Source organism: Laetiporus sulphureus (assembly GCF_001632365.1).
Source record: "Laetiporus sulphureus 93-53 unplaced genomic scaffold LAESUscaffold_2, whole genome shotgun sequence".
Classification (NCBI taxonomy): Eukaryota; Fungi; Basidiomycota; class Agaricomycetes; order Polyporales; family Laetiporaceae; genus Laetiporus; species Laetiporus sulphureus.
This window is the reverse complement of record NW_024468511.1, coordinates 215452-230376: the sequence shown is the minus strand read 5'-3', so window position 1 is coordinate 230376 and position 14925 is coordinate 215452. Positions and strand designations below refer to the sequence as shown.

The 14925-nt window shown below is 50.2% G+C and overlaps 2 protein-coding genes across 2 annotated transcripts; one reads left to right on the top strand and one right to left on the bottom strand.

Annotated features, from left to right (window-relative positions):
• Positions 1 to 7779: 7779 nt before the first annotated feature.
• On the top strand, positions 7780 to 8164 carry LAESUDRAFT_754359 (uncharacterized protein; the record flags this gene model as incomplete). The annotated part of the gene is made up of 2 exons (XM_040911876.1): positions 7780 to 8007; positions 8060 to 8164. 2 exons carry the CDS (start codon positions 7780 to 7782, stop codon positions 8162 to 8164), a joined length of 333 nt encoding a protein of 110 aa, XP_040769454.1.
• A 1656-nt stretch (positions 8165 to 9820) lies between these two features.
• On the bottom strand, positions 9821 to 10209 carry LAESUDRAFT_754358 (uncharacterized protein; the record flags this gene model as incomplete). Its single annotated transcript, XM_040911875.1, has 2 exons — positions 9821 to 10147; positions 10201 to 10209. 2 exons carry the CDS (start codon positions 10207 to 10209, stop codon positions 9821 to 9823), a joined length of 336 nt encoding a protein of 111 aa, XP_040769453.1.
• Between the last annotated feature and the right edge of the window lie 4716 nt (positions 10210 to 14925).

Sequence of the window (14925 nt, the reverse complement as noted above, 5' to 3'; positions counted from 1 at the left end):
GCAGGGCCATCTTCATGATTGTAATGCACATTGCACTCCGGATATACTGCATGGACAGTGGTCTCGCCATCCATCTGAAACTTGGATGCGATTGTGTCAACCATAGAAGGCATTTGACCTAAGGTTTGTGGAGGTAATGGGGCATCTGCATCGTCCACTTGTTGGCAAATCATCCAGAGTATGATGTTGAGGTCACTGCCATGCCGACTGAGCCCAAGGATGACTTTGCAAATATATGTGAGCAAAAAGCAGATCTGCGTGAGCTCTGAATAGCGATCTATTGGGCGCTCAAAATGATGACCTGGAAATGATGATATCAGCAAATGCCAGATAGTATGTCAGACAGACAAGCTCACTTGTGTCCACTACCCTCAGTTCTGCTGGCAAGCTGATGACCTTGCTCCATCTTGTAACAACCTCTCGTAGCTGAGCCAACCAAGTTGATAGTTCCTGACAGATCACTAGCATGTGACCATCTTGACGGTCAAGAAACTTGAGGGACTGGCTTGCCATTTGGAGAGATGTGTGGAGCTCATAGTATAGCTCCAACATTGGCGGAAGTTTGGCTTTCTTCTCATACAGCAATATCATGATGAATGAGAGTGGCGGAGTGTAGTTGCTGCTGAACTGCAAACTCTGCAGCATTCTGACATCTGGGTGGCAGATTTTCGGAATCTCTATCTAGAGCTGGTGATCTGAGGTTGAGGTGCACGTGAGGAAGGGTGGGCATGGGCAGCACTGCACAAAGATGAGGTAGGAAGGGAACTTATGAAATGGAATGATGTCATCCTTTGAAAAGTGTCAAGAAGGGCATTCGCTAGGGAGGCATCTATAGTCTTTTCGAGAACAGGCTGCGTTGCTTGGAACTGGTTTCGTGTCATCCACAGTTTACTGGGTTGTGCATCCACACGAGGGCCTTCATCAGCGATGGTCATCGTCATGATGTGATAAGCAAGATTGTCAGTGGTATCAGCCACTCTTTTCTTATTGGGAACTGCATCAGTGGTGTTCACGTGAATGAGGACTGCATTGTCAGAAACCGCAGTTGTGTGAATGGCAGATGAGTACCACTGTTGCCAATGAGAAAGCGCAGAAGGATGGGCAGGCATGAACAGGGCTATGGGTAGATGTCAAGCAATGATAGATGAGAGACTGCTTGTGATGGTCAACACTGTCAGGATGCATTGCTGAATGAGGGTCGTCGGGGCAGAGATAGAGGCCTCAGTGGGTCACTGGGGCAGAGATAGATGCTGAAGACTGCTCCTAATGGTCAACACTGTCAGGATGCGTTGCTATAAGGGTCATCTGAAGAATCATCCGGACAATGGGAGACTGATTTGGTGTACTTAATTTGGAGACAATTGAGATCATTGGGTGATCTAGATCTATATGTGCTTCATGCACCCTCTTAGATTGACTCAAGTGCCCATTGCAGAGACTCTTCCTCTAATCACATTAGTGTTGACTGATGTGATTGCCTGCTTTCACATCTCTCAGCTCTGCTGGAGAGAACAGACGGTGACTGTGGTCCATCCAACAGAAATAAGTGCAAGCTCACATTGATGACTGAAGTAGACCAAAGTACAATACAGTACAGTCATAAACGCACACATGATGTCTGACACGGTGATACTAGCTAAAGAGTCCAGCACAGATACCAGCACAGAAGCAGATACCGAAAAGCACGAGAGCCTCTGCTCTTACATACTCAATGTGGGAGGGGCATCCTGTGCTGTGTTCCCTTTGTCAAGACTGTGCAAGCATCCTTGCCTCAATATCAGCCAGACTGGGGAAAGCAGCCTTGCTCGTGCCAGACATGGCAACCTGTGCTTGCCATTTACGAGAAGTTTCTGACCCTGAATTTGGAGCAGGATCAGAATCGGATTCCACTGCGGCCTTGCTTATCCGAGGCATGGTAATCTGCACTTGCGATTTGAGAGAAGTTTCTGACCCTGAACTTGGCAGATCAGGAGCAGAATCAGAATCCTCCTTTCTCTCATGCATTCTGGTCTCAACGTTGGCCAAGCTGAGGGAATCGGTCTTCCTCGTGGCAGGTGTGGTGATGGTCTTTCCCGTAGCAGCCCATGCTTCCAATTCTCCTCTCCTTCGATGTTGCCTGGAGGCCTTTTGGCCAGCTCATCTTGCAGCTTTATATTGGTCCTTTCTCGTGGCAGCCTGCACGGACATCTTTATGTCCATGCTGGAACCTGCATGTGTTTGTGACTCTGGCAGTAGGAAGTGCTTGGCAAACCCTTCAAGGTCTGGCAGTGAGAAGTGCTTGGGCAACTCTTCAGGATCGAAGGTGAAGGGAGCATCAAGGGAAGGCTATGGCGGCACCTTGTTCGGTGTCTGCATGGGTTCTTGGTGAGCAGTGCGCTCTACCTCCGGCTCAGGCATCTCGACATTCAGCTTTGGTGGCACCTTGTCCAGTGTCTGTACATGTTCTTGGTGAGCACTGTGCTCTGCTGTCACAGTATTAAGTGGCACCTTTCTTTTTGCACCAATAAAGTCATCATTCGGCAACCACAAGTGGTTATTCGGATGCCAACCTTCATATTGGTCTCACAAAGTGGGTATTTAGACAAACAGCACAATACCACCACATACATTGCGGATATGACTGTGTCTACCACATAACCATCAAGTGCCCATGATTCAGCCACCCAGTCACGTGACACTGATCACTTGCCCTATTTGGAAGTTATCAGGTGTTGGTCACGTGACATCAGGCCACTTGCCCAGAATAAAACTCTTTGGCCCACAATAGGCTTACCCATGCTCATTGGACCACCAAGCTAGCAAGCACCCAATTCGCTGCTCAATAGCAGCACCAACTACATGGCTGCCAAATAGTAGCACCAGCATTAGAATATGTGCTATGGCAGACCCCCCATTGGCCACTCAATAAGTGGCACCACTTCAGCTACTCAAATAGTGGCACCACCGTCAGGCAATTATCTCATTGGGTAAAGTAGGATTACCTTGGTGTATCCACGGCCTTTATAGATAGTTGCTATAGCAAGGTCCAGAACCATTACTGGTTTTGGCAATATGTTCACATGTAGACAGGACAGGACCCCAGTAAGTACATCATAGTTAGGGTACTCAGGGTCCACCACTACATGTATATAAGCACATGAGGATCTAAGGGAAGACCTTAGATTCATTCACCTATTTCATGTGGCCTAACAGCCAATTCACCCCCTTGTTGTGAGCATAAGGCTAAGGGCCCTTTGAGCCCCTTTTTCAGGCTGCATGTCACTGCATGCCTGGTTTGACCCTTCCTGGGCAAACCCCTTTTTTGTGCAGGTCACTGGATGCTGGCAAGCACCTTGCTGCCATTTCTTTGCCTTAGGGCACAGGATCTAATGTGCCATGACATCTGCCTCCAACTCAGATGTCTCGACGTTCGACAAAGGTGGCACCTTGTCCAGTGTCTGCATCCCTTCTTGTCTCTTTACCACCATGTCCTCGTCAAGTGCCCAACAGCAACTGCAACTGACATTGAAATGGAGGCCACCACTGTAGAGTGTGCCTCCCTGGGGGAGTCTCCGCTGGCTAGTGAAAGTAATGTAGAACCATTGCCTGTCTCAGCCTCGCCGAGAACTGTGTTCCTGCGGGATCTACTCACTGACCTAGAGCAAGTACTCCAGCAGCCCATCTGCATGGTCCAGTTGGCCAAAGACCCAGTTATTACGGAGGACATCAGCGAGGGCATCCTGGAAGTAGTCGACACCCTCACGGACACTTTCGCAGAAATCCAACATCGACTCCTCACCAATGAGGAGCTCATGTGCTCGAAAGTTGGCAAGGGGGCATCCGCCATTTTCGCTGCCATTATTCACCAGTGCGCTGGCGATATGGACCCCTTGGGGGCATCCACTCACACTAACCCTGTGCCTGAGCACATCCAGTCCGCCATCGCAAAGGGCATCGAGGCAGGCGTCCGTGTAGCAACTGTTACCATTGATGCATGCCTGTCTGCCATGGAAGCCACACTAGCCTGGTCCCACCCGCTGCCGACACCCCCAGGCCCCCCCGTGGGCCCACGAAAGCTGGCCACCAAGTCTTTCTCTGATGCCGCCCAGAACGCGCGCTCGGACACCACCACAGCCAAGCCAACCACCAAGAAAACATCCGCCACAGCACCGCCGCCACCGCTGCCACTGGTGGACAAAGCCTACCACACTATACTCACATCGGAGCAGGTAACCCACATCTGGGAAATCGCCCCTGCAATTTGGTACCAGCGCATTACCCAGCACATACAGGAAGCTGAAGCCTGGTCAAAGGTAACGTTCCGTGGCATGCGCCTTGCCCCGAACAAGGTGCTGCTCACTTTCTGTCATGATGCTCCGGATACCCTGATTCAGGATGCTCTGCGGGCCATCCATGTCATCCTCAATCTTGAGCCCTGTGCTGCTTCCCCAGTCCCGGTGGGTGCCTGCACTGTCACGCTGCCCCAGGGATTCCACCCTGTTTTGCCCACTATTAAACTGTTTGTTCTGGCATGCCCACGATGCCACCCCGTGAGTGGCTCACCACTCACCGGGGAGGAAATCATGACTGAGCTCCGTACCAACCCCGTCTTCATGGACGTTTACTTCAATGGCATACCTGCCTTCACCACCTTTGCGGGACCAGAGGACATGCGGGAGCGCGCACCCCTCATCTTCTCCATTGAAGACCCCAAGCGGGACTTCTGCTCACATTTCTTGCTTGGCTGTGATAACCGTGGTGAGCCATCTATGTCCGTTTGGTTCATGGGAGCGCAACTCCTCGTAAAGCACTCTAAGGACAAACCTGTCCTGCACCAATGCACCCGCTGCTGGGCCTTGACCCACACTGAGTGCTTCTGCAAGCGCAAACTACCCCTCTGCCAATTTTGTGGCAAGGACTCCCACACCACCAACCAGCACTGCAATGCCTGCAGTACGTGCGCTCTTGAGAACAATCCTGCGACCATCCCGTATCCATCTGCTCATTTCTTCTGCTGCATCTGCAGAATCCATGGCGAGCATCATGCCGCCGACCCGTCTTGCACTGCCTGTGCTCAGTACCGCATTCCTTCGCTGCCAACTGTCGCTGCATCATGATTCTTACAACTGTGCAGTTGAATGTAGCCCGTTCGAATCTGCAGCTCCATGGCCTTTTAGCCAACACTTCTTTTGATCTATATTTCATCCAAGAACCTTGGTGGGGACACATCGGGTTTGACACCCCTCACAGGGCTGAATCTGGTGCCCCGGTCTTTGGCACTGTCAATGCTGCTCCCTTTAATCTTGTCACCTTCCACCTCCCTCATTCCAACCCAACCCCCAGGCCATGCATCAGCTGCCTGGTGAGGAAGCACCTCTTTAACTCTTTCCATGTTATGCTCCGTTCTGATCTCTCATCTCATCGCGATGTTCTCATTCTCTCTTTTGTGTCTCGTTCATCGCCCGACGATCAGTTCTTGGTCATTAACGTCTACAATGACATGCCCGCGACTGGCCAAGCTGGCCTCCGGCACCTCCTCTCTCTTTCATTTACACCTGATGTTCCACTTCTGCTGTGCGGGGACTTTAACATGCATCACCCTCTCTGGTCGTGGGAATACCGCGCCTTCCACACCACTACTATAGGGGTGGATGACCTTGTCCAATGGATGGTCAACCGCCACCTGGAGCTCATCACTGAACCCCACCTCCCCACTCACACCATCAGAGGAAATCCCTCCATGGGCACCATCATCGATTTGGTATGGGCCTCGATCAGCCCCCATTTCGCTCTTTCCCAATACTCCATCGAGGACTCCCCATGGGCCTCAGACCATTCCCTCCTTACCTATACCATATGCACTGAGGCCATTTTTGCAGAAGTAGACCTAGGCTTCCGTGTGGACCCTTCCCTCTGGAGTGAGCGGCTTGACGCCCTCGATATTGCTCTCCTAGCTAACCTTCCCCCCCTAGCTACTCCTCAGCCTCTGACCTCAATCGAGGTGCAGCAGCTCTATCACATGCCATCGACACTGCAAACCTCACCACCTTCCTGCCATGCACCCGTGCTCACAGACCATCACAACTGTGGTGGAACGACAGTTGCAACTTTGCCTGGTGACGAGTCCAGGATGCTCCTACCCCTGAGGCACGTCGAAGTGCTAAACGAGACCTCCAGCAGGCCATCCGCACTGCACGTAAGGAGTGGGCCATTGGGGCAGCCTCCTGATTGCAACACACCAACCCCTGGCATCTCTTCTCGTGGACCAAGGGGCAATGCACCCCGGTGCCATCCATCATTCATGCTCGTAATGAGACGCTCAGCCTGCCTGACAACATCAGGTGGGCGCTCACCAAGCATTATTTTCCTCCTTTACGCCCTGTCATTTTCCCTCTGTACCCAGTGCTGCGGACACCCCACCCCCTTCTCGAGAGTGAGGTGTCTGCAGCCATATCATCTACTTTCCTTCTTTCTGCCCCGGGCCCCTCCGGTACCTCCTAGAGGCTCGTCCGATGGCTCTGGCAGTCTACTGCATGCCACACTCTTTTTGACTTCTTGGCCGCATCGCTCTCGCTGGGCCACCTTCCTTCTTCACTGAAAGTTGCCGCTCTCGTATTCATCTCCAAACCTGGGAAGCCAGACTATATGGTGCCGAGTGCGTACTGACCCATCACTTTGCTCAAAACCCTGAGTAAGCTCCTGGGAAAAGTGGTTGCCACGCACCTTAATTGGCAGATCGGCACCCTTAACCTCATTCCAGGCACTCAGTTTGGGGGCCAATCCCAGCACTCCGTCATCGATGCGGGCATGCACCTGACCCATACCATTCGCACTGCTTGGGCGAATGGTTTTTCTGCTTCACTTCTTTGCATGGACATCGAGGGCTACTATAACAACATCTGTTATGATGTCCTGCACTCTATTCTCCTATCACTGGCCTTCCCCACCAATGAAGTTCGTTGGATCTCTTCATTCCTTGCTGACCATTCTGTCTCCCCCAAACTACAAGGGGAGCTTGGCTCTTCCTATCTCGTAGCCACTCTCGGCATACCCCAGGGCTCACCCCTGTCACCTGTACTTTCCACCATATATTCTTCCCCCCTCTATCGTGCGCTTGATTTCTTTCTCTATCCACAGCAAACCATTGCTGGATATGTAGACGATTTCACCCTCCTTATCATCTCCCCCTCGCTACAGCATAATGTCACCCTCTTACGGGACACTCTGCCCACCATATCTGATTCCCCTGGCATGCTCAGCCTTACCGTCGGCATGCCCAAAACTGAACTCATTCATTTCTGTCCATCGGCCGCTGGCCTGTCCTCTAACCCCCCCTTAATATTTCAGTGGAACGGTCGCCAAGAGCACCTTGAGCTGAAGCCCTACCTCTGGTGGCTTGGCCTCTGGCTTGACTGTACGCTATCATTTGAACACCACATTTGCGTCATGGCAGCGTGCACGCAGTCCTGGGTCATCGCCCTGCACCAACTCGTGAACACCCAACGCGGAATCTCTGTCACTCAAGCCTGCCTCCTTTACCTCTCTACTGTATTACCAGTACTCACCTTTGGCAGCCCTGTCTGGTACAATCCCCATGCCCCGAGGGCCCTCTTCTATCCACTCGAATGCATTCAAACCATGGCACTGCAGTGGTTCCTCGGCGCGTGGAAGTCCACTCCACAAGTCGCCCTAAACCTCATCACCAGCATTCTCTCGATGAAGCAACAGCTGCAATGCCTCTCCAATCTCACCGCCGCATGACTCCTCACTCTCCCTAGGCATCACCCCATCATTATCTGCATGGGCAACCAGGCCCACCTCTACCCGCCTCAATTCACCCTCCTGAATCCATCCATATGCCACCGCCGCGCTGAGCACACTGCGATTACTGCTCTAGAAGAGGAGTTACCTCATGACTCCATGCGCACTGACCCTTTCCTCCAGCCGCCATGGCAGGAGCTGCACCCATGGGGAGCGCGAGTCACCTCGCTCATTCTGGCTCCCACCAAGGATGCATCCATGCATCATGTAGAATCCATTTTAAACCCTCTTTTGTCCACTCACTTCTCCGACCCCACAGCCCTCTGGGTGTTCACCGATGGCTCCAAAACCTCTCACCCGCTACCAGCCCCTCGTCATCGTGCAGCAGGAGCAGGTGCGTGCATCTACCATCATTCCACTCTAAAATTTCAATGAGCATGGGGAATGGGGCATCGAGCCGAGGTCTTCGACATGGAGCTCTTCGCCATCACGACCATGTCCTCTTATTTCCATGGCTTTCTTAATGCCTACCCCAACATTTCCATCATCTACATCTGTGCAGACAACTGCGCAGCCCTATCTTTCCTTTTTTCTTTGAGCCCCCACCCAGGGCAGCCTTTCTCCATCACTTTTCGTAACCATCTCATGCCGCTCATCGGCGATTTCCCTAATTTGAAAATAACACTGGTTTGGGTACCTGGTCACCGCGGTGTACTGGGTAACGAAGTGGCCGACCGCCTCGCCCAGATGGCTGTGTCCCAACCCGAAAGCATCTGTTCCACAATTGCGTGGGTGCAGCGGTGGGCGCGCGAGTGAGCGACCTCCTCCTGGCAGGCAGAATATGTGGCTACTGATCGACCCACTGCTTTGCATGAAGCCTGGCCCTGGGCCCCTTCCACTACTCTTCATTCCGTTTTTCGCTCCGGTGATTATTCTCGAAACACCGAGGGCCACTTTGTCCAGGCTGTCGTCGGCCATGGCCACATCAGCACTTTCTTCAATTCACGTTACCACTGAAGCTTTCGCGGGTGCATTTGCAACCCTGCACTCCTTAACTCATGCACCCATACACTACTTAGCTGCCTGCTGCATGATGACACCCGGCGTACACTATTCGGCACTGCCACTCCCACATGCACCCACCTCCGCCACCTATGGAAACATCCCGAGAGCTTGGATCGTCTCGCATTTTTCATCGCAACCACTCCCGCTTTTACCTCTGCGAGCCTTGCGCCTTTTGACCCAGGCTGACCGCTACACCCACGGTCCTGCCACCTTTCCTTTTGTCCCTTCTTCATACCTACCCTGAGTTGTGCCACACCATAGCATATGCCCGTGCCTGTACACTCTCCCTTTAAATGCCGCATATAGCGCGGGATAGAAATAAATGCCAAAAAAAAAAAAAGTCCAGTGTCTGCATGGGTTCTTGGTGTGCACTGTGCTTCACGTCCAGCTCAGATGTTTTAGCACTCACCTCCAACTGTACCTTTTCCAGTGTCTGCCTGAGCTCTTGATGGGCACTGCATTCTGTCTGCAGCTCTGACCGCACCTTTTCCAGTACCTGATTGAGCCCTTGATGGGCACTGTGTTCTACCTGCAGCTCCAACTGCACCTTTTCCAGCATCTGGCCTAGTTCCTCCACCTTCTGTTCTAGTACAATACGATCACTGCATGCTTCATCGAGCTCCGAGGCCTTGATTCTTATTGCTGATTGCACTGACTCCAGCTCAGACTGCATATTAACCAGCATTTGCTCTAGTTCCTGATGAGTGCTGCATTCTGTCTCCAGTGTCTGCACTAGTCCCTGATGAGCACTGTGCTTCACGTCGAACACAGATGTCTTGATGGTTAGCTGTGACTGTGCATCGGCCAGTGTCTGCTCTAGTTTCCTGTCAGCACTACACTCCATATCCATCTGGGATGTCTTCGTCCTGAGCTCTGACTGCAGATCCTGCATCTGCATGAGTGTTGAGTGAGCACCGCGCTCCTCTTCCAGCTCAGATGTTCTGGCCTGCAGCTCCAACCGCATGTCAATCATCATCTGCTCTAGTACCCTGTGAGTCTTGTGCTCTGCATCCATCTAATATGTCATGGCCATGATATCTTCATTTAACTGGCCTATATTGGCCCTGAGCTGCAGCTCAGCCTCATCATTCCACAGCTGCCACTCCACATTGTCCAGCCTCTGCCTGAGTTCCCAGTGAGCATTACACTCCACATCCAGCTGTGATGTCTTGGCTTCCAGCTCTAACCACACATTGTTTAGTGCCTGCTCAAGTTCCTGACATGAACTGCTCTCTGCCTCTAGAGCAGCATCCTTAACATGAAGCTGCTCCTCCGCTTCGGCTTTTGCACATTCTGCGGTTTTCTGGGCTTTCTTGGCAGCATAGAGTGTGGACATTTGGGTCTAATAAGTTGTCAGACTAATGCAGCTTATCTATGAAATGCATTGTTACTCACCAATGACATGAGCAGAATCACAATGATATAGAGGAAAAGCTAGATCGTCGATGTAGAATGAGGATTTGATCATCCAGCACTTTCAATGAATATAGCCTGCCATGCAGCTGCTCCATACACTTGTCCAGCATGTACAATGTGTGCTGAGTAGTGCTGATGTCCTCGATGACATGATGAGAAAAAGATACCACTTCGCCGAGAAGCCCAATATAACGCTGTTGCATGTGTAATTCTCGACAATTGTAGCCAAGCCAGGTCTAAGGAGATGTCCAAAGCTTGTCGTGAGCAGCGCGGATGTCGAGCTGCTTATGATAAGTGGTGCTGGCAAGTGTTGAAAAGTGCGATATTAGACATTTGAGGTGGTTGTCGTCGAGGCCAACACGAACAGCAGAATTATCCAAATCACTGTCCAGTGTAGTGATTGATTTGAAGAAGATGTCCATTATGGTCGCCTTGGTATTAACAGAGGACCAAAACTGGCCTCCATGTGAACAGCCAGTTTGCATTTGCAGATTTGACCTTAGACCATCTGATCATTGCTGGCCAGAAACCTTGGAACAATTGTCAGTGCATTGAAAAGATCGCCTATAAAGAAGGCTTACTGGTCAAAAGCATCTTTAAAGCCTGTGTACAGTCCGTCCAAAGACCGCTCAGTTATTCTCACATCCTCGGGGATGGCACCTATGTCCATCATCATTAAGTTTACGAGGTCGCTTAAGGTTTTTGTTTTCACTCCTGTGTTGCGGAACTGGCTGCACACAGTATTTCCGATTGCAGAAATGCTCGCCAATTGTTGAGATATATAGGTGCATTCCTTGAGGAGCCAGGAGAACTCAGATGGAAGAGCTAACCACGATACAAACAGTGCGCAAAAGAGCCCAATCAAGGGCGATGTGGAGACTAGCATCGCATAGATTTTAGGACACATCATAATGGCCTTGAGGATGCATCACAGCGGTCAACACCAATGCGATCACGATGAAGTGGAGATGAGTGAGCCTGTCATGGCACCGCTGGACAAGAGATCAAAAAGACTAAAAAGGGATGGTCACGTGGAACGTGCCACCCTGATCCCCCTGATCCCTAGGAATCCCCCTGAACCCTATGTGACGTAAGAGCCTGAGACTTACTAGTCGATGTGGCTGGTGCAGGAAAGGGTGAGAGATATATCAAGTGCAGCTGATAAGCTCAGTGGGTGCTACAGTGGTAGATGAGGAGAAACAATCTGAAGTTTAGTCCTCTACATGGCTGGTCTTATATACATGTACAGCAAGCTATCTTACCTAAGCTACCTATCTACGGGTATAAGCAAATGGCCGTACATGAAACAATGGAATGTCCAGAAGTAGAACAATAAGTGGGAAGATCGATGGTTGCCGCAGTAATGCGTGTGCCCATCGTGCCTATCTTGGTTTCCCTTTTGTTCTCCGGTGTGAACATCGTGCCTATCTGGGCTTCTGGCTAAACTAATAGGAAGCAGAAGGCCGATGCATAACAATAGTTCTTGTTCCCTTTATTCCCAAATGGGTGCCTCTATTGTATCCTGGAATAGACAGGTCTGACCGTATCATCTGCGGGTCTGGACCATAACATGTGATGTGGACTATCACCTGATCTCTACGTGTCATGTCTGTGGCTGAGTGGCATGAGATATTGATGAAGCACGTGATCTGTGGCGTGAGAAAAGTCACGTGTGGACTTTGTGATGAAAATCTGTGACACTACCCCCCTCTCAAGGCTCATTGTCCCGAGGAGCCAAAACCTTTATTTCCCCTTCTCGTTGCTCGCAACGGTTGGTAACTTCAGGAGGGAAGCCCTTCGGTGTAATATTCGAAGATTATCTGGGCTACTCTGTCTCCCGGCTTGACTGAAAATATGAAATCTGTTGTGTTAATCAGTACGACCTTGAGTTCTCCAGTATAATCAGGGTCAACGACTTCTGCGCCCATGTCGATTCCTCATGCAGCCAGTCTGCTGCATGGAGCTATTCATGTATAGGTATGTTTGGGGGGGGGCTCATTTCAACTCCCATTCCTACCACAGCTCATGTCTGCGGAGGGATTTCGTGCCTTTCTGCTGCATAAATATCCCATCCTGCTGCTTCATTTGAGGATTTCTTCGGTGATTTGGCGAGATCTGTCATTTTATGATATAGGAAGAACTCGTTCGGATGGTCGGACATATTGATTCTGTGTGTGAAGATTGGTGCAACTTCATATGAGGATAATTCGAAGCGTTTTCCACCAAAAGTGACGACCCTGATTGGTGCTTTGGCTGCATCTGGGTGTTGCTGGTGGAATTCTTGAAGAAGCTCATCGGCGTTGGTAAGATTTGTTCGGGGTTCCCATGTATCGTCGGAATGGTCATAGCCTTTCCATTTGATGAGGTATTGGACCCTTCCCCTTATGACCTTTGAGTCTAGTATTTCTTCAACTTCGAATTCTGGTTCTCCTTCGATTTCTATAGCTGGGGGCCTTGGGGGTTCACAGTGTGTGACCGTGTCTTGATGATACATGATCAACTTGCTAGCATGGAAGACTGGGTGGACCTTCATTTGCTTGGGCAATTTCAGTCTAAATGTGACTGGGCCTAGCTTCTGAAGTACTTTGTAAGGTCCGAAGTTTTGTGTGCCTAGCTTCACGGATTTGACTTTTACTCTGAGGTCTTTTCCTTTCAGTAGTACTAGGTCTCCGACTTTGAATGGGACTTCTCCCTTCTTTTCATCAAAGTACCATTTCATCCGTGAAGCTGAAACTTCCAATGCTGCCTTTGCCTGTTCTTGTGCCTCAGATCGATGGGCGAATAGATGTTCCAATGAGGGATGACATATTGATTCGTGTACATCTGGTGCCATTTTTGAATGTCTGCCATATTCGACAAAGAATGGGGAAAGTGCGGTGGATTCATGGGTCTGGTTGTTGTATGAAAATTCTGCCATTGGCAGGTAATAGACCCAATCATTCTGTCTGTGGTTACAGTACATAGGTAGGTACTGTTCCAACATCTGGTTAACCCTTTCCGTTTGACCATCTGTCTGGGGATGGTATGCTGTAGACATTGTTGACTTTATACCGAGCTTCTGGCAGAACTCCTGGAATAGTTTGCTCACAAATTGAGTACCTCTGTCTGAGATAATCTGGCGCAGCAATTCATGGAGTTTGAAGACTTCGTTATAGAATACATTAGCGACTTGTGACGATGTGACTGTGTCGTCCGTGGCATAAAAGTGCGCTTGTTTCATGAGTCTGTCTACGACGACAAGTATTGCTGTCTTCTTTTCTCCTCTAAAGTCCATGGCTGGAGGAAGCTGTGTGATGAGATCCACTGTGATGATCTCCCATGGTCCTCCTGGTACCTCATTTGGACGTAGTAGTCCGTATGGTTTTTCCCTTGAGTACTTGTTGCATTGACAACTGTCGCAACCTTGCACGTATTGTTTAACCATTACAGACATTCCTGGCCACCAATAATTCTGAATAATGAGCTCCAATGTTTTAAACCTGCCTGGGTGTCTGGCTGGTAATGTGTCATGATGGAGCTTTATTAGGTCAAGGCATAGCTGTTAATCTTTGGGGACATAAACCTTTCCGCGATGGAGCAGCAGTCCGTGCTCAAAGTTCCATTCTGCGAGGTTTTTCCCAAATTCACGCTGTCCTGTAGTCAAAAGTGCACAATAATCCTTGATCATCGTGTCATCTGTGAGTGCCTTCTTGATCATTTTCAGTAGTTGAGCATCATCAACTTCAGATGTGTGAGCGGGTCGAATCACATTGATAGCGAAAAATTCAGGTTTTAACAGCATTTGATTCGAATTGTCGCTGTCTACCCCCCTCTCATGGTCTGGCCTCCTGGACAGAGGATCGGCACATAGCATTGTCTTTCCAGGTCAGTGACTGAGTACAAAATTAAAGCGTGTGAGGAATAATCATTTTGAGCAACAGAAGCCAATAGCGCTGTCTGCGATGTCAGACATCTAGGCGCAAGAACTGTTAGCCACACAAAGTGCATCATTTACCTGAGCAAGTCATTAAACTGCATCACCCCCTTTTGCTGCTAGCAAAAGTCTTAGATGCCATTCACACAACACCCCCTGCCATTCCACCCTGGAAGTCAGAACCTGAAGCGAGGGTACCATTTACCTTAGCATTTACTCAGTTCATCCGGAGTCTGAACCTTGAAGCAGGGGTAGTGTCACAGTATTAAGTGGCACCTTTCTTTTTGCACCATTAAAGTCCTCATTTGAGTGGTTATTCGGATGCCAACCTTTATATTGGTCTCGCAACGTGGATACTTGGACAAACAGCACAATGCCGCCACATACATCACGGACATGACTGTGTCTACCACATGACCACCAAGCGCCCATGATTCAGCCACCCAGTCATGTGACACTGGCCACTTGCCCTATTCAGAAGTTGTCAGGCGTTGGTCACGTGACACCAGGCCACTTGCCCAGAAAGGAACCCATTGGACCATCAAGCTAGCAAGCACCCAATTCGCCACTCAAGATAGTGGCACCACTTTGCTGCCTAAACCAATAGGCAGATACCACAACAAGAGGATCCCCCTACCAACTGGCATACAGTATAGCCAGGTACAGGATAGGCTAGATCTTCTCACAACCCTATCCAGATGAAGACTGATCGTCACACTCATTGTTCTGAGTTTGGACAGATCCTCTCATCTGATGTTGCAACCATTGTGATGTGCTCTGTTGGCCATCAC